This window comes from Danio rerio, chromosome 4 (genome assembly GCF_052040795.2).
Source record: "Danio rerio strain M-AB ecotype USA chromosome 4, GRCz13ab, whole genome shotgun sequence".
In the NCBI taxonomy this organism is placed as follows: domain Eukaryota; kingdom Metazoa; phylum Chordata; class Actinopteri; order Cypriniformes; family Danionidae; genus Danio; species Danio rerio.
In genome coordinates this window covers 50,181,518-50,200,993 of record NC_141024.2, presented here as the reverse complement: position 1 = coordinate 50,200,993, position 19,476 = coordinate 50,181,518, and the positions used below count along the sequence as shown (strand labels likewise).

At 40.2% G+C, this 19,476-nt stretch overlaps 1 protein-coding gene and 1 long non-coding RNA gene across 3 annotated transcripts in view; one reads left to right on the top strand and one right to left on the bottom strand.

Moving 5' to 3' along the window:
- The window catches only part of LOC137491190 (protein NLRC3-like), a 51,484-nt gene extending 32,385 nt beyond the window's left edge, over positions 1 to 19,099 (bottom strand). The window contains exons 1-6 of one of the 2 annotated variants that reach the window (XM_088650176.1): positions 19,019 to 19,099; positions 12,631 to 12,681; positions 10,533 to 10,661; positions 6,758 to 6,862; positions 4,955 to 5,059; positions 687 to 2,576 (exon numbers count right to left, since the gene is read on the bottom strand). In XM_088650176.1, the coding sequence (XP_088506302.1) occupies positions 687 to 2,576; positions 4,955 to 5,059; positions 6,758 to 6,862; positions 10,533 to 10,661; positions 12,631 to 12,674 (2,273 nt within the window). In that variant the 5' untranslated portion in view covers positions 12,675 to 12,681; positions 19,019 to 19,099. Of the gene's footprint in view, positions 1 to 686; positions 2,577 to 4,954; positions 5,060 to 6,757; positions 6,863 to 10,532; positions 10,662 to 12,630; positions 12,955 to 19,018 lie in introns of those variants that run through there. The other variant, XM_088650177.1, reaches the window with a different exon arrangement.
- Positions 5,234 to 12,442, top strand: LOC147844887 (uncharacterized). The gene is made up of 4 exons (XR_015483868.2): positions 5,234 to 6,446; positions 10,162 to 10,252; positions 10,380 to 10,832; positions 11,795 to 12,442. It is a non-coding gene; the product is annotated as an uncharacterized LOC147844887 (long non-coding RNA).
- Positions 19,100 to 19,476: the final 377 nt, after the last annotated feature.

Here is a 19,476-nt window from a genome sequence, read left to right as displayed (position 1 = left end):
TAGGAGGAACAAGAATATTATTTCTTTTAAATCAGCTCTTTTTATTTATTTATTTATTGATTGAATCTACATTAAATAAACCTGTATTCCCCCATTCGTATGACTGTACTGAATTATTGAACAGATTATTAATAACTAATCAGAGAGCATTTTACTGAGCTCAGTGTAAAGTTTAGTGTTTAGGCCTACAGTAAATGTAATATTAGAGGCATGTCTGCGGCGAGACGGCAATACTGTGTCTAAAATTACACTATTTCTCTGATCAGAAAACAAACACAATTATCCAAGAGCAACACTGTGTTAGATTTGAGCAAATACACATCAACAAATGTCCTATTCAGCTGGAGGAGCACAGGGATTTACAGGGATTTGAGTTATTTTCCAGGATAAACTGTAAAGCAAATGAAGTAGATTATTAAATAAGTACAAATGTTGTTTGTGTGAGTAAAAAGTCAAGAAAAGTTTGTTAAATACGTTTAGAAATGCTGAAATAAATGAGCAAATAAGGAAACAGAACACTGCCGCCGCGTCGCCATGCAGTAATATGGTGTATCAGCGATCTCACAGGGGGACGATATGGCCAGCTAAAGATTTTCTGTTAAAGCAGGGCAGTGATTCACTAAACTGATCTGAGTCTTCAGTGCAGACTGATGTGTGTCTTCTGTGATCGATCAATGAATACTCACAGAGCTCTTCTGCAGTTTCTCACAGCTGCTGTCAGTCTCCGTCTTCCCTCAGCTGATGTGTTGAATTTATTAAAGTCTAACTCATCCAGCGGCTCCTCTGACATCTCAATCATGTAGGAGATTGTTGAGCAGTGAGCAGGAGAGAGTTTCTCCTCTGAGTGTTTGTCTGATTTCACAAACTCCTGAATCTCTCTGGCCAGAGTCTGATCTTTCACCTCCAGCAGACAGAGGAACAGATTGATGGATCTTTCAGCTGAGAGACGGTCATCTCTCTTGATCTGGTCTTTAATGTACTGTGTGATTCTCCTGATGTTCTCTGAGTTCTCCTCTGTGTGTGTCAGCAGATCCTGGAAGAGTCTCTGATTGGACTCCAGTGAGACGCCCAGCAGGAACCGCAGGAACAGATCCAGATGACCATTACTACTCCTGACAGCTTTATCTACTGCTGAACTGAGCAGATCATACAGAGACTTCTCAGAGCTGGACTGTAGATATTGATTATATGAATATTGTAAAAACACCTTCAGTAGTTTCCTCTTCTTTGTTAAATGGCAGTAAAACACAAAGAAAGCAGCCAGAAACTCCTGAAAGCTGAGATGGATGAAGCTGTAGACTTTCCTCTGCTGAATCACAGATTCCTCCTTGAAGATCTCAGTGCAGATCCCAGAATACACCGAGGCTTCAGTGACGTCTATGCCGCTCTCAATCAGGTCCTCCTCATAGAACATCACATTGCGCTTCATCAGCTGTCTGAAAGCCACTTCAGCAAGTTTGAGGATCACTCCTCTGTTGGCCTGCAGGAGTTTCTCTGGATCTCTCTCTTCATACTTCTGATTCCTCATGTTGATCTGAATCAGCAGGAAGTGGATGTACATCTCAGTCAGAGTTTGAGGGATTTCTGCACTCACATCTTCTTCCAGGAGCTTCTGAAGCACAGTGGAGGAGATCCAGCAGAAGACGGGTATGTGGCACATGATCTGGAGGCTTCTTGCTCTTCTGATGTGGGAGATGATTCTGCTGGCTTGATGCTCGTCGCTGATTCTCTTCTTGAAATATTCCTCCTTCTGAGGCTCAGTGAATCCCTGAATCTCTGTCAGACGCTTGATGTATCTGGAGGGGATCTGATGGGCTGCTGCTGGTCTGGAGGTGATCCAGATGAGAGCAGAGGGAAGCAGATCTCCTTTCAGGAGGCTCCGCATCAACACAGCCACTGATGAAGATTCAGTCACAGCACAAACTTTCTGTCTATTGGAAAAGTTGAGTGTGATTCTGCTTTCATCCAGACCATCAAAGATGAACACAACTCTACACTGCTCATAAATCTTGGGCTCCAGATCTTCAAGTTCAGGATGAAAGTCCAGCAGAAGTCTGTGAAGACTGTACTGATGATCTCTGATCAAGTTCAGCTCTCGAAATGGAAGCACAAACATGAAATCTACATCCTGATGGTCTTTTCCCTCGGCCCAGTCCAGAATGAACTTCTGCACAGAGACGGTTTTCCCGATTCCAGCGATGCCTTTAGTGAGAACAGTCTTGATCTGGGCTTTCTCCTTCTTGATCTTTTCCTCATGTCCTGCTCCAGCTGAGGCTTTAAAGATGTCATTGCAGTAGACTGGAGTGTGTTGTGAGGGTTTTGTTCTGGCTCTTTTCTCCATCTGTAAAACCTCATGTTCTTCATTCACTCCTTCACTCTCTCCTTCTATGATGTAGAGCTGTGTGTAGATGCTGTTCAGGAGGGTTTGAGTCTCCCCATGGTTGATTCCCTCAAATAATCTCTCATACTTGTTCTTCATGCTGGTTTTGTGCTGCTCCTTGACTCTCTGAAGTTCATCATGTTCTGGTTGGAGTGAATCCTGCTGCAGGTCTCCAGTCTGATCATCTCCATCCACACTGCAGGAACAACAACAACACAAATAGTCTATGAGTACACCCCATGTTTATGCCTTATGACTCAAAAAAAAGGATGTAAAAAGGTTACATCCAATAAAGCTGTCACTTTTCAGAGACACAGAGCAGGACACACATGATCCTGATCTCACACAGAGGACACAAACACACCAAAGGAAAAGAAGCGTCATAACCTTGAGATGTTGTTCAAGGTGTAATATAAATCTTTAATGTGTAAAGTTTCAGATTACAATCAGATCATTTATTGTACTCTTCTGAATATGTGAATCCCAGCCCACTGCTCTCACTCATGTGTCTCCTGCAATGAATGTTTTTCATTTAAGTCAATATTCAGGTTAAATACATTTATATAGAATTTGCCTACAGGTCTGTGCACACTTCCATCAATTCATTTATTTATTTTGACTTACATGGGAAGTGGTTTACGCATGTTTCTAAACATGGAACATTTGATAAGTTTAATATACCAAGTTTTATGTATATAATGGAAAAAATCACATGGTGGCCAAACTTCCGGGATAAAATTGCTTCATGATTGTTATGAACTTTATTAGCTCATTATTTTCACATTACCACCACTGTTGGTTTATCTGAACTTCTAAGCTGAAGCTGATGTGTTCATTACATTAACGTTCATATTACTGATCTGTGCTCTCTCTCTCTCTCTCTCTCTCTCTGAGAGAAGTTCCTCTTTTTTGTCCAGGTTATATTTATCTATGTCATAAACTCTAGGAGTGAGGCGTCTAAAACATAAATAAGTTTAATATTTAAAGTTCAAATCATGACCGTTTTCAGTCGACACATTTATCAACATATAAAGATCATCTGTATGATGGGACTGTCTGCATGTGAATGTTTCATAAATCACACATAAACTTTGTCATAAGTTGATTTTTGTGTCCAGATCTGCCCTTGCTTCAGTGTTGGATTTATAAATGTGCCCTGTTGTGTTTGCATCTCTGTCTCTCTGTTACTTGGATTGTTTTGTTTTCGCTCTGATCTTCACATTGACATTTGTATTTTTCTTTATTAGATTCAGCAGATGGATCTTCTGTCTCTTTATTTCAAACTCACTGTTACAAATTGGACATTATACTTCCAGAGTTGTTCAGATGCTTTATTTAAAGTCACAAACAGTAAGGGAACATTTTATAGTCAGATATCTGTCCTTATCAGGACAAAGGATGAATACATTCTAAACAATTCCAAGTCAGAAGATTTATATAGCACTATTTTAGTGTTTTCTGGACATTTAATGGAAATAATCTTATGCATTGTGCCTTTAAAGGGCACCTATTTTAACCTCTTTTTCAAGATCTTTTGTGCCTCCAGAATGTGTCGGTAAAGTTTCAGCACAAAACACCCATCAGATTATTTATTAGATCTTTCAGAATATTAGAATTTTCAGCTCTGAACACACTGTAGCTATATCTGTGGCCTGTGCCTTTAATGCAAATGAGTTAATTCTCCCCGCCCACCATTCCCACGTGCCTGTAAGAGTGTGCCTCAGTCTCCGCATCGGCTGCGTCAGATAAACAGCACACAGACCGACATGAAGGAAGCAGATTTTACGTAATGTTTGTGAGAAACACTACAGCAAGAACTTTCCCAATGATCATTTAATTCATTTGGGTTTGAGTTAATTCAAGCCTTTCTGCTACGATGAGTCACACACATTGCTGTTACAAAGTTCACCGACACACAGACACACACGCACGCACACACAGTGCATTTAACTTTGTACTGTTTTTTGTACTGAAAATGTGACAGGATACAGTTTAATATCCGCTGCTATATGGATATCTGTTACGTTACTGTACAAAAAAAAATTAACATCTACAAACCTGTATTGAAGCATCTTTTTGTTTAATCGTACTGACATGCGGCTGTGTTGAAGTAAATAGAGTTATTTTACCGTCTTTAACTTACTTTATTACTAAAATGCACTGTTTTAGAAATGTTTTAAACCTGTAAAACTCATTCTGGATCACATGTGATGAAGATTGATGATCACAGAGAGCTGAACAGATCCTTTAATCCCAGTTGCTTTGTCTTGTTGATATGATTATATGCGTTACTAAGGAGACATGTTAATACACGGCTGTCAATCAATTTGGTCGGCAGGGAAACCGCACTCCTACATCATGTTGTGGTGGGCCTCAAAATAGGAGGGATTTGGATCCTAGTTTAACATCAGGAATAATAACATGGACACACTAAACCCACACACAGTTCTGTGCAAACAAAAAATAAGTTTCATCATAAGTGCCCATTAAAGTTTTGTTAAAGTAAAATAAAAATGTCCTGATGAATACTGAAATACAGTCCATGTGAGATCAATAATGTTAAACACAAAATACCTTCTGGCAGATGATGGTGTTTCCTCTCTGAGGTCTGGTGGATGACCTATTGACCCATCACTCTTCAGAGACACAGAGCTGGACACACATGATCCTGATCTCACACTGAATACACAAACACACCAGAGGAGAAGGAGCGTCACAACCTCAAGATGTTTTTCAAGATGTAAGATAAATCTTTAATGTGTAAAGTTTCAGATCAAAATAGTGATCAAATCCTTAATTAGACAGTTGTGAGGTATTATGATATGTTGAAAGAAGAAGGCAGGGTCGGCAATGCAGGTGAGTGCAAACATTTTATTTCTTTTTCTTTTTTTTCAGCTCAAGCAGCACACACACCTGTTAGAACTGCTCTGACCATTGTACAGTATCTGGCTCTCCCTTTTTAGTGAGATTAGTTGACATGCTGATGAGGGCCGAATAATTAGGGATGAAACAATTATAATATCCGGCTAGCTCCAAGAACTGTCTAACCTCATTCTTGGTCTTGGGTCTTGGAAAGGGTTGCAAATGCTGCAGTTTTGTCAATTTGGGGCCGCACCTGCCTGTGTCCCAAGCGTAAGCCCAGATATCTGACCTCCACTTGCCCAATTGCACACTTCTTCGGGTTGGTCGTGAGCCCAGAGTGTCTCAGTGTTGTCAGGACGCCCTCATATGCTGCAAATGCCGCTGTAAATGATTACTAAAATGATGATTCCATCGAGGTAGGCAGCAGAAAACGTAGAGTGTCAGGCAAGAATTTTGTCCATTAAACACTGAAATGGAGCCGGTGCTTCAAACCACCCAAAAGGAAGTGTAACGCACTGGTGTAATCCAAAGGGTGTAGTAAAAATCATTTATTCCTTGGATAGAGGCGTAAGTTGAATTTGCCAGTATTCCTTCATCAAATCCTATGTCGATGAAAGCGAGCAGCACCTAGCTGATCAAGTAACTCATCAATGCACAGCATCAAATACGCATCAAATTTAGTCACAGCATTTCCTTTACAAAAATCCACACAGAACCAGATGGAGCTGTCCGTCCATCGGTCTCTGCCAGTCACTGTTGGATTCTTCTACCACCCTCATATCCAGCATCCTCAATTTTTCCTAAACCACTTTTTTTTGTGTGTGTACAGGCAACTTGTATTGACGTGTTCTAACTACAACACCCGGTGTGGTCTCAATAAGGTGCTGAATCAGATTCGGTTCGTCCGGGCAGGGGTATGAACACATCTGCGAATTCCTGCTGGTGGCACCGGATGTTAGTGAGCTATCACTACCATCTAACTACCGTCGCCAGCATCACCACCTTTGGATCCTGCCACAGCTTTAATGAATTTTGATGGTAAATGTGGCGTGCCCCACCCCTGTCCATCTGCACCACTTTAAAATCAAGCTCCCTCACTCATTGAGTGATCACGAACGGTCTTTGCCACTTGGCAAGTGATTTTGAGCTGGATGATGGCAGCAATACAAGCACTTTATTTCCTGGTGCAAATTGTCATAATTTAGTGCCCAGAGCGTGGGGTTTTGCTTGCAGATTCAGAATGTATTGGAGCTATTTTTTACTGTTAGAAGGCTCGTCCTTCCAAGCCTCTCTCATGACATCCAGCACCTCTCGGGGCTGTCTGCCGTAGGGAAGCTCAAAGGGGGAAAACCCCATGGAGGCTTGGGGAACCTCTCCCACCATGAACAGTGAGGGCTTTAACCACTTATCCATTTTTTTTTTACTTTCAAATTTGCCTAATAGTTAATAATAGAAGTGTTATGAATGACAGTGATTGACAGTTTAGTGTGATCAATAATGTTAAACACAAAATACCTTTTGACTGATGATGGTGTTTCCTCTCTGAGGTCTGGTGGATGACCTATTGACCCGTCACTCTTCAGAGACACAGAGCTGGACACACATGATCCTGATCTCACACTGCCAACACAAACACACCAGAAGAAAAAGGAGCGTCACAACCTCAAGGTGTTTTACAAGGTAGAAGATAACTCTTTTGTGAGTAAAGTTTCAGATCAAAATAGTGATCAAATCATTTATTAGACAGTTGTGAGGTATTATGATATGTTGAAAGAAGAAGGCAGGGTCAGCAATGCAGGTGAGTGCAACATTTTATTTCTATTTCTTTTTCTTTTTTTTCAGCTCAAGCAGCACACACACCTGTTAGAACTGCTCTGACCATTGTACAGTATCTGGCTCTCCCTTTTTAGTAAGTTTAGTTAACATGCTGATGAGGGCCGAATAGTTAGGGATGAAACGCCCATAATATCCCGCCGGCTCCAACAACTGTCTTACCTCACTTTTGGTCTTAGGTCTCAGAAAGGGTTGCAAATGCTGCAGTTTTGTCAATTTGGGGCTGCACCTGCCTTTGTCCAAAGCGGAAGCCCAGATATCTGACCTCCACTTGCACAATTGCACACTTCTTTGGGCTGGTCGTGAGCCCAGAGTGTCTCAGTGTTGTCAGGACGACCTCATATGCAGCAAATGCCACTGCAAATGATTACTAAAATGATGATGCCATCGAGGTAGGCAGCAGCAAATGCAGAGTGTCAGGCAAGGATTTTGTCCATTAAACACTGAAATGGAGCCAGTGCTTCAAACAACCCGAAAGGAAGCATAATGCACTGGTGTAATCCAAAGGATTAGTAAAAAGCATTTCCTTGGACAGAGGCGTAAGTTGAATTTGCCAGTATTCCTTCATCAAATCCAGTGTCGATAAAAGCAAGCAGCACCTAGCCGATCGAGTAACTCATCAATGCACAGCATCAAATACGCATCAAATTTAGTCACAGCATTAACTTCACAATATTCCACACAGAACCAGATGGAGCTGTCTGTCAATCGGTCTCTGCCAGTCACTGTGGGATTCTTCTACCAAAATTACCAGCCACTCTGCATTTTCACTAGCCACAATTTTGTTGTTGGGAAAATATTTTAAATGCATAAATATGACTTTGACATAAAATTACTTAATTTAGATTTTGTGTTTTGTCCACCTGCCTCCTGATTCATTTCACATTTTGTGTGTCGTGTATGAGAAAATGGGTCATGGTTTCATAGTGTTATACTGCAATTAGTTTGTATTCCACATGACTTTTCAGAACTCAAAATTAAGGATTTACCTAATTTATTTCTGACCACACCAAACAAAAATAATATCTTAGCCACAAATTTAAAATGCATCAAACAAGCTAAATATAGCAGTATACTATACTTTTTTATGTATATAAAAAAAAAACGTTTAAAAAAAACTAAGAAAAACAATTGACTTTTAAAAAAATATTTTTTAAATAAACATTTTAAAATAATAAATATTGTCATGTATCAAAAATATGCACAGTAATCTGTCCTCACTAAAGGTCTCTCAGATCACCAGTTACCTACACATAAATGGAGAGTTAATCTCATATTAAAACAAATGTTGTTCTAAAAAAATGATAATTAAACCAAATAAACAAAAATAACCTTAAGAAAAAGAAAGCTGGTGAAAAATATACTATGTGATAATGAAAGGATGATCACACGGTTAAGGCCAAATAATAATCTGTTTAAAGCGAAAGCAACCGCTGCTGCTTACAAAAAGACATATTTGGAGCTCTTGAAAGCAGCAAGACTGTGTGTGCATTAGCATTACTTTTTTGCCTGACTATTTGATAGAGATCCGGTCATAGTTGAGTTCCAGGCACGCATGCTTCATGGAAGGAAACTGGAGTGCACACGCGCTTTAAACAGTCGCACGCATTACATCAGCTTTTAGCGCGAGTGATTATCCTCTCATTCGGTATTCATCTGCTTTCTTCTGTTCGCGCGAATGGAATTTTTTTTGTTAGCTGTTTCGTGCTGTTTCTCTATTCTAAGATCACATTTGCAGGCATATTGGGTCATTCTTATAGTCAAACCCTGCTTTTAAGAAAAGCACAATTTAAAAATTATTTTCAACCAGGCAAAGTGGCTAGTGGAGGTGTCTGTCCAACCCGCCAAAGCTGAAATCTACCAGCATTTAGCGGGTGTTAATCTAAAGCCCTGCTAATAGGTAATAATAGAAGTGTTATGAATGGCAGTGATTGACAGTTTTTGTGTGTCCAATAATGTAGAACACTAAATACCTTTTGACTGATGATGGTGTTTTCTCTCTGAGGTCTGGTGGTTTACCTTTTGACACGTCACTCTTCAGAGACACAGAGCTGGACACACATGATCCTGATCTCACACTGAACACACAAACACACCAGAGGAAAAGGAGCATCACAACCTCAAAGTGTTTGCCAAGACGTAAGATAAATCTTTAATGTGTAAAGTTTCAGATCAAAATAGAGATCAAATCATTTATTATGCTGTGAGGTTTGGGATATGTTGAAAGAGGAAGGCAGGGTCGGCAATGCAGGTAAGTGCAAACATATTGTAATAATTTTTCTTTTTTCAGCTCAAGCAGCACACACACCTGTTAGAACTGCTCTGACCATTGTACAGTATCTGGCTCTCCCTTTTCAGTGAGATTAGTTAACATGCTGATGAGGGCCGAATAATTAGGGATGAAACGCCCATAATATCCCGCCGGCTCCAACAACTGTCTCACCTCATTTCTAGTCTTTGGTCTTGGAAAGGTTAGAACTGCTGCAGTTTTGTCAATCTGGGGCCGCACCTGCCTGTGTCCCAAGTGGAAGACCAGATACCTGACCTCCACTTGCCCAATTGCACACTTTTTCGGGCTGGCCGTGAGCCAAGAGTTTCTCAGCACTGTCCTGACCGCCCTCAGAGGCTGCAAACGCCGCTGTAAATGATTAGTAAATTGATGATGTCATCGAGGCAAGGATTTTGTCCATTGAACACAGAAACGTAGCCGGTGCTCCAAACAACCCGAACGGAAGCATAGGTGTAATCCAAAGGGTTTAGTAAAAAATTTAGTAAAAGTTTATTCCTTGGGATAGAGGCGTAAGAGGAATTTGGCAGTATTCCTTCATCAGATCCAATGTCGATGAAATCGAGCAGCACCTAACCGATAGAGTAACTCATTAATGGCAGCATTAATATATTTAAATGTTAAATTTGGTGTGCCCTTCCCCTGTCCGTCTGCACTACTTCAAAATCAAGCTTGCCCACTCATTGAGTGTCCACGAACGGCTCTTGCCACTTGGCGAGTAATTTCGAGCTGGCTGATGGCAGCAGTACAAGCACTTTATTTCCTGTATTCCCGTATTTCCCAAATTGTCATAATTTAGTGTCTTTGTAACATCTTTGGTGCTGCTGATTCTGGGCCTTGAGCAAATTGTCCGACGAGGGCCGCCCCAGTGCGTGGAGATTTGCCCGCAGGTCCAGAATGTATTGGAGCTCATTTTTACTGTTAGAAGGCTCGTCCTTCCAAGCCTCTCTCATGAAATCCAGCACCCCTCGGGTCTGTCTGCTGTAGTGAAGCTCGATGGGGGAAAACCCTGTGGAGGCTTGTGGAACCTCTCCCACCGTGAACAGTGAGGGCTCTAACCACTTATCCAAATTTTTGTACCTTCAAATCTGCCCAATAGGTAATCATAGAAGTGTTATGAATTCCAGTGATTGACAGTTTAGTGTGATCAATAATGTAAAGACTAAATACCTTTTGGCAGATGATGGTGTTTTCTCCCTGAGGTCTGGTAGATGATCTTTTGAGCTGATGTTTTGATGTAACTTTAAGCGGTCATTCAATAGAAACACAGAGCTGGACACACATGATCCTGATCTCACCCTGAACACACAAACACACCAGAGGAATAAACTGCAGGACAAACTTCAGTCTCCTTTACAAGAGTTTATCAGACAAACATGAGTTTGTTCAGTTTAATTCAGCACAAACTAGTTGTCTGAAGGTCTGTCTGATCAGGTCTGCTTCAAAGCAATCATGGGTAAACAGACGAGTGTGTTATGTATTTGTGTTTTTTGTGCTCTGTTTCTCTGTGTTTTTTCTCTCTCTCTCTCTCTCTCTCTCTCTCTCTCTCTCTCTCTCTCTCTCTCGCTCTGTTCTCCCGTATCTGCTCTCCTGTATTCTCATGTCGCGTTCATTGGTCCATTCAGCTGTCAGTCATTCCTCCCCGGTTACGTCACTCTTACGTCACATCCAATGAGCAAAGACCACCCGTCTTAAAAGCGCGCGCCAGACCACTCGCTTTTTCTTGTTTTCTTGCTTTCTTGCTTGCATTTGTCTCTTTCGCTGTTTCGTCGCTTGTTTGTATTTACCGCGTGCGTTTAGAAATAACCCCGTCTAACTGTGTTTTGTTGTTGCTTGTTTCTGTGTGCACGTTATCCGTCCGTTATTCGTACATTGTTCTTAGTTTATCGTTGTTTACGAGGCTTGGACGAAGCGGACAGGTAAGAAGGTCACGTGACATACATTTCGCAACACTCAGGACTACTCTGCTGTCTAGTACACTAGGTTAGGGGCGAGCGCCACTCCTTGTACTTTTTGAATAGATAGATAGAGTAGATAGTTAGGGCTCGGAAGATCTTCGTGTGTTAATTATACTGTTTTTCACATAGTTAGTTAGCTAGATGCTTCTGGGAAGTTAGATTTAGTTTGGGTTTTGTTCTTTTCATTTCTTTAGCGCCGCCCGCGTCCCTTCTGCCAGCTCTCTTGTTTTTCCCGTCTTTATTTGTTTCAGTGTTTGTACATATTGTAAATAGTATATTTTTGCTTTACTTACTTTTTCTTTATTTTTGATTAATTCGTTGTTGTTGTTCACTTTGGGATTGTAAATAAAAGCACACATTTTTTGGCATTACTTTGGTTGTCTTTCTCACTCATTCACTATTTATATAAATATATTTTAATTAAATAAATGTCAAACCCCACACCCTAGACTAACATCAGGGGTTTGTAACAAGTGATACGCTGCTTTTTTCATTCATTTATTTTACTTTTGCTTAGTCTCTTCAGAGTTCGCCACAGCAGAATGAATCGCCAACTATTCCAACATGTTTTATGCAGCAGATGCCCTTCTAGCTGCAACCCAGTACTGGGAAACACCCACACACTCATTCACATACACTATGGCTAATTTAGTTCATCAAATTCCCCTATAGCTGTGTGTTTAGACTATGGGGGAAGCACCCGGAGGAAACCCATGCCAACACGTGGAGAGCGTGCAAACCCCCCATAGAAAGGCCAACTGACCCAGCTGGGACTTGAACCAATGACCGTCTTGCTATGAGGCGACAGTGCCAACCACTGAGCCACTGTGTCACCCAGGCTGCTTTTTCATTCTGCATAATTTTAATTTAAAACCTTGTTATGTTGTGACCTGTTGAGTAAAAACTCATCACAGAAATCTGATGAGGAAATATAAAACACAAAACATTATATCTGTCTTTAGAAATACACGAAAGCATTTTATAATTCTCTTCACTGAACTATACACTAAGTTTAACATGCACATTTGTACTAAAGCACAAGCTGAAACTTGTTCTGCGCTCAGCTTTAACTCTGATGTTGTGCAAGACTTTAAACAGCACACATGATGACACATATTCAGCTCTGGTAAATATGACACCAGATCAGGCTGTCTGTAATCTAAAATGATCTAAACACATTTGCTGAAGCTGTAAACTGAAGCTTTGTCCATCATTTGATCAGGCAATAGCAACACAAATAAGTGCATTGTTGTTGGTCTTTGATGTTCAGTGAAAGTGTTGAAATAATGGTGTAAAAACAGAGTCAATACCTGTGTTTCTCTGAGAGAGAGTCCTTTACTCGCTCCTCTGCCATACTGCAGCTAAAACACCAATGCAGACATTAGCAGAGCTTTCAGGAAACTATCATACACACACACACACACACACACACACACACACACACACACACACACACATATATATATAGTCCTTCACATGAATGCAGTTGGTTTAACCCTGATCTGACATCTCAGCTGTTTCACATTTGATTTAAGGTAAATGCATGTTATATAGAGTTTATCAAGAGAAGTTCAGGTTCAGCCAATTGTTGATTTAGTGAGTATTAAAATGTCTCTCTACTAAAGAGGCTATTTGGTTATTGAGTTACTCTGACAGTAAAGGGTTAAATGCAGTGTTGTTTAAGGTTCGTCAGCTTGTTGTTTTTCGGGTTTTGTTTTTCACTGTCGGGCTAGTAGCTCACAGCGCGTCACGCAAACACCGCCCACAGAACGTCCCCGAATCAAACGTCACACAACCCGCCCACTTCAGCGGGAATGAGGACAGACAGATAAAGCACACCATAGAATCATTACGAAAAGAAACCATTAAAATTAAGACAATCGAAACAAACAAACGACACGTTACTGTACAGCAGTACATGAAATGTCTATTCGCACAGACCTGTGTATTTCCATTCATTACATTTGTTTACTCGCCGACCGACTGTTAGCATTGTGCATGGAGTGCTCTCGCCACTAACGCAGGGACCCAACACAGAGAGTGCACACATCCATAATATAAAGCCACAGCAATTCTCCTTTATAACTCGATATGGCATGTATTTTATAACATCCTCGTTTTGATAGAAGTCATGTTAAGTTTTCAGCACAAGAGCGAGTAGCCTTATAAAATATAGCCATATTTGTTGCGCTCGGCAGCTATTCACTAAAGCTCTTCATTTAAAGTTTCATTTATAAATTTAACCACGTCATATAAAAACATAAACAGTTGTTTGAGGATATAGAACACATTTTGTGCTTGGAATTTCCTGCGATGCATTTAAAGCAGCGAGCGCTGCGCAGGACTGAGTGACAGAAACAAAGGTATAGGCTAGATTCTGCTTTCACTCACCCAAATAATGCTCTGTTTGCGCGATTTGATTAATATCATCGTATCCAAATACTTTATAAATATTTACTTTATATAAATATTTCAAACCTTCTCCGGTGTTTAGTTTTTAGAAAATATCGAAAATCGTTTTTTTTCAGACAGGTCTTTGTAAAATGAAAGTTAGGCTATATGTGGCTTTAAAACGGTTTGATTTATGTATTTTTTATAGGCTACCTACAGTGTTATAGCTAGCTTTTGTTTATTTTATATTGGTTTATTTATTTAATGTGATTTTATATATATCCGATATTTGTAATTCTTTAAATTATATTTCAATATAGCTTAGGCTATTTTATCAAGATATGACACTATATTGTTTAAAGTCTACGAAAGTGGGCACGTATTTTGTTAAGTTTTATGTCTTTCTGATTTATTTATATTGTGTATTATCTCCAAAATAAATAAAGAAAAAAGCCGCTCGCGGCATAACAGAGCTGTGAAGGAGCGCTTTTGCCCGGTCTCACACACACATATAGGCATCTAAACGCGCAAAAACAAACATTTTAAACTTGACAAAAACTCTCGAAAACCTTTATTGTCTGCTGTGTCTTTAATATGGTGTAAAGATTATTATGCGTTATTGAAACATAAAGGAGGACGCAGCAAAAAATGTCACTATAAATTAAAACTACTTTATTACTTTATGCAGCAGCCTTTCTGTCAGGAAGAAACCACAGATTCAATATGCAGGTGAAGATTTATTGTAACTTCAAAAATCAAAAACGCCTCAGACAGAGGATCAAAAATATAAAAGAAAAAACACTGAATCAAAAGGGTAATTCAGGCAGCAGTAACTAGTACTGGACTGCAGTTCAACTGAATGCCCACAAGGTGGCGGACTCGTGGATGTGGCGAGTATCCAGGCTTCGTGGGCGGAGCAGCCGGAAGACGAGCAGATGCCGGTGGCCGGATGTCGGCAGACGATAGAGTCCGAGTGCCACAAGCAATGACACCGATATGATAGCCTGACAGGGCAGAAGAGAGATAAGCAGAGAGGGCGAACCAAAACCGAAACTAATCTCTATGGAGCCAGATTGATACACAAGACAGGACAGGACAAACGCGGGTCTAGAGCGAGTGAGCTCGCGAAACACACAAGACGGTCTGACAAAGACAAGGAGGCAAGCAGGAATTAAATAGAGGAGAAAATCAAGGAGCTACAGGTAACAATCATTGCTTAATAAGGGAATAACTAGGATAAGAAGGAGGTGGGAAAAAAGATACGCTGACAGCAGAGCACATGGCGAACTGTCAAAACAAAGAGCATGTGCTCCGCAACGAAACATGAAGGTGACACGCAAGACAACAAATCACAAACAGGTAGGTCTAACACACTCTTCACACTTACATTTAAAAGGGAAACATAAGGGTGATCATACGCAAAAAGACCCCAGACTATAAGGCTAGATGTTTTCTTTCCCTTATTTCTTTATGTGTTTGGCTCATGTACTCATGTGCAATCAGAAAACTGCCCACCTCTCCTTTCACTTCGCCCCGAAGCCCCAGCTGGCCCTCCTTGGCCCTCCTTGGCCCAAGGTATTCGGCGGGCCGAAAAAAGCCGGCCGCTGGCCCCAAGAAAGCCCCGCTTTGGCCCGATTAGGCCCCGGAAGTGACAGTGGAAACCCCACTGGCCTTGGCTCGCCCTGGCTCGCTCGCTTTAGGCGCGATAGTGGAAACGTGGCTATTGGGTCTGCCAAACAAACACACTTGGTTACAAAACTCATCTGAGGGAGCCACAAACACCCACAATAAGGTACGCCTACCATGTCTAGCCAGTCAGTATGACCCACCAGAGTACATAATCCCCTACACAACACTAGCTAAAGCATTGGTTCAAAGGTTATGGGATAAAAAAAACATGGATGGGATGACCCATTGCTGCCAACAAAACATTGCCATACCACGGTGCTACACCAGCACAGAGATAGATTCTGAGTCCTGCTTAGGAGACATCCACATATTCTGTGATGCTTCAAGTCATGCATATGGTTCAGCAGCATATTTGAGAACACAGAGGGCCCTATCATACACCCGGCGCAGAGTGGCGCAAGGCGTGGCGCAGTAGTCTTTTGGTAGTTTCCGCTTGGGGCAAGAGTGGTTTTGAGGCGTTGCGCTACGCTGTTTAAATAGCAAATGCATTAGCGCTCATATGTGCGCCCATAAGCGTTCTGGTCTATAAAGGAAGGCGTTCTGAGGCGGACCGCTGGCGCGTGGCAATTTTGAGAAACTATAATAGATTTTTCATTAGACCAAAACTAACCCGGTCTAAACTCCAGCGCAGAGTTGCGCCTCGCTTACACACTGCTTAATACACACAAGAGAGCAATAGGCAAATATCTTTACATATGAACAAATTTAAATATTAAGGATATATATAGGATATAATAAGAATAGATATAGGATTTTAATATAAAGGATTAAAATATTACAAAACATATTATTTTCTTGCCAACATAAATATGAAAAATCACTGCTTTTATGTCTTCTTCATCTCGGGAGGCTTTTTCAGTTCATACATAACAATTTGCTTTTGTATAATGTTATTACTATTAGCAGTATTATTTATTATATCCATATTTATATTTGTTTTATTAAAAACAAGCTTAGATTTGTCCACCTGTCAGGTTTAAGACCATATGGGGCACAGCATGTGTTTTAGGATATAACTCAGGTTTTTGAGCACACTTTGTTATTATTATTCATTTATTCGTTTGCTGGAAATTAGAACTGAATTTAGAAATAGTTTTGAAATGAATATTTGCGCTTAACAAACAAAAGTATTTATTTATAGACTAATTGATGTCTGTGCGTAAAGGTTTCCCTATCCAAGAGCGAATGTGAAAGTAGATCCATTATCTCTCATTCTCACGCAGTAGATGCTCTGTTTAACTATTTTCTGTTAAAAAACTGTTAACTGTTTGCTTGTGAAATGCTCATTTTTTCCACTTAGACTTACTTTGCGTCCTGTAAATAGCGAATGTGCTATTGGCGCGACGCAGCTGGGTCTTTAAGGGAATGGGAGATGAGAATCTGATTGGTTTATTCTGAAAACAAACCTATAACTCATTAAGAAAATAAACTCAACCCTTTTAGAACATGCGCCTTGGCGCAAGGCAGGTTTCCTGTCTTTAAATTAGCAAAAACGCGTCCTGACACGCCCTGAAAGCATTTGCGCCCTGCGTTTTGCGCTCTGCGCATGGACCGTCAAAATAGAGCCCAGAGTCTTCAAGGCCAAGCTGAGGTTGCATTTGTCACAGCCAGATCACGAGTGTTCCCAAAACAACAGCTATCTGTACCCAGGCTGGAACTTTGTGCAGCACTTAGTGGAGCTCAACTAGCAGAAGTTCTAGAAAGGAAACTGACACTGAACACTGCAGGTGCATTTATGGAGTGACTCAAAGACAGTCTTGTCCTGGATCCAGTCCGATTCTTGCAGATATAAAGTGTTTGTGGGTACACGAATCGCAGAGATTCAGGAGCTGACTGAAAACAATCCAGCAGACGACATAACCCACTGCAAAACCCTTCAGCAGCTCTCAGTTACCAGCCAGTGGCAGCAGGTTCCTCAATTTCTGAGCCAAGACTCAAGTACCTGTCCTCAAGATACAAGGAAATCAGTCATAGACATTACTGATGAGGAGAGTAGAGGAACCTTTTGTAGCCTGACCACGATAGACTACTCTGATATAATGCAAGAATTCTCGCAGTACCACAGCTTTGATCAGTTGGTGGAACATAAAGCACAAGAGCAGTTAAAGCAAACTAATAAACCCGAGAAGTATGTGCCCAAGACCATGCAGCTGCTGAGTACTGAGTCCTGAAGCAGGCACAAGCCATGTGCTTTCCAGCTGAACTTGATGCATTAAAGGGTAACAAACCCTTACTTTCCAACAGTAGATTATGAGCCCTAGCCCCTGAGCTTGACCAGTCTCCTGGACTTATAAGAGTCGGTGGTCGTCTGAGACATAGTGAACTGCTTAAGCCAGATACCGTATACACAATTGAACTTGAACCCAAACACCCACTCAGTCAACTCCTGATTCAGCATTATGATGAAAAACTCCATCATCCTGGCCCAGAAAGATTGTTTGCGGAGTTACGCAGAAAATACTGGATTGAACAGAAAGAAATCAACTGTTGAATCGACTGAAGAAAGATGGTTCCTGTTAAACTGGAGAGTGAAGATGTGAAGACTGAAGAAGAGGCGCTTACAGTGAGAAAAGAAGAGTCTGAGGAACAGACAGGTCGGTTTATTAAAGCTCAGTTCATATGTGTGTTCACTAAACATCTTCAGCTAAAAGTAACTAAAACTGGTTTTATATTCGCACATTTAGACTTTCTCTTTAATAATATCACTTCAGAAAATGATTCTGTGCTAATTCTGACTAGTGAAATCATATACTGAGTTAAAGTTTCTTTTATAATTGTTTGTTTTGGTACTGTGACAACTTAAAACAGGCTATTTTAAATACTGGCTCTGAAATAGCACGTACAAATGACTTCAACATAACATTAACACTGTTTAATTGACTGTTAATATTGTATATTGATGGTCATTATATAATAATATAATATGATTTTACTATTTCAAATTAGCACTGAATCATTTTCTGAAGTGATATTATTAAGAAGAAAGTCTGAATGTGCGAATATAAGACCAACTTTACCTCAGTAAATCACATTATCAGCCAATGACTATCAAAGTACAATAGTCACAGTCAAATAAACAGTGCTAATGTTGTTTAAGTCATTCTTATGCGCCATTTCAGAGCCAGTATTTAAAGTAGCCAAAATTAACAAATGTACAAATATAAAGCAACTTTACCTCAATTTATAACTCAATTCATGACTATTGTGCAGTTGTTTTTGTTTTAGTATTTAAGTTATAATGAGTTACTCTGACAGTAAAGGGTTAAATGCAGTGTTGTTTAAGGATCGTCAGCTTGTTTTTCAGCAGCTTTTCTTCCTGTTCAACTGGAAGGTCTGCTTTAACTTTACTTTTGATTTGGTGACTCTGAATGTTTAGAGTTATATTTAATGCTGAATTATTGGACACTATTGAGTCAGTCTGATATAGAAGAGCACAAACACTGTAAAGGGATTAAAAATAAAGCTTTTAGACACAGTGTTTAAATGAGCGTGTTTGACTCAGTGTTTAATCTGTGTTTGAGGATTTGATCTTCAGGATCAGACATTTAAATCACACTCACACATATAAACCCTTCATCATCTCCACAAATCAGCGTCATGTAGAAGTGTTAAACTCACATGCAGAAGTACAGACGCTCTTGTGCAGCAGGAACACAATCTGAGCTCTTTCACTCTTTCACTTCACTAAAACACACCTGTGTGATCTACAGGTATATCCTGCAATATTACTGGCTCCACAGAGTGACACTCACATGAATATTCATGAGACTCTCCTGACTGTGGGCGTGTCCTGAAGACAACACACAAACCACTGGAGCTGAAGATATCTGTGCAGCTTCTCTGAGCACGAGTGTGTTGATGGAAGATTGAAAACATATAATATAGTGTGTGTATATATATATATATATATATATATATATATATATATATATATATATATATATATATATATATATATATATAATGTAACATAATATATATATGAGAATAGAGAAAAAGGTATTTTAAATAAATCCAAGAGGTCTCTGAAAAATATTTAAAGCAGTATTGGACAAATAAAATAAGATTACAGATGG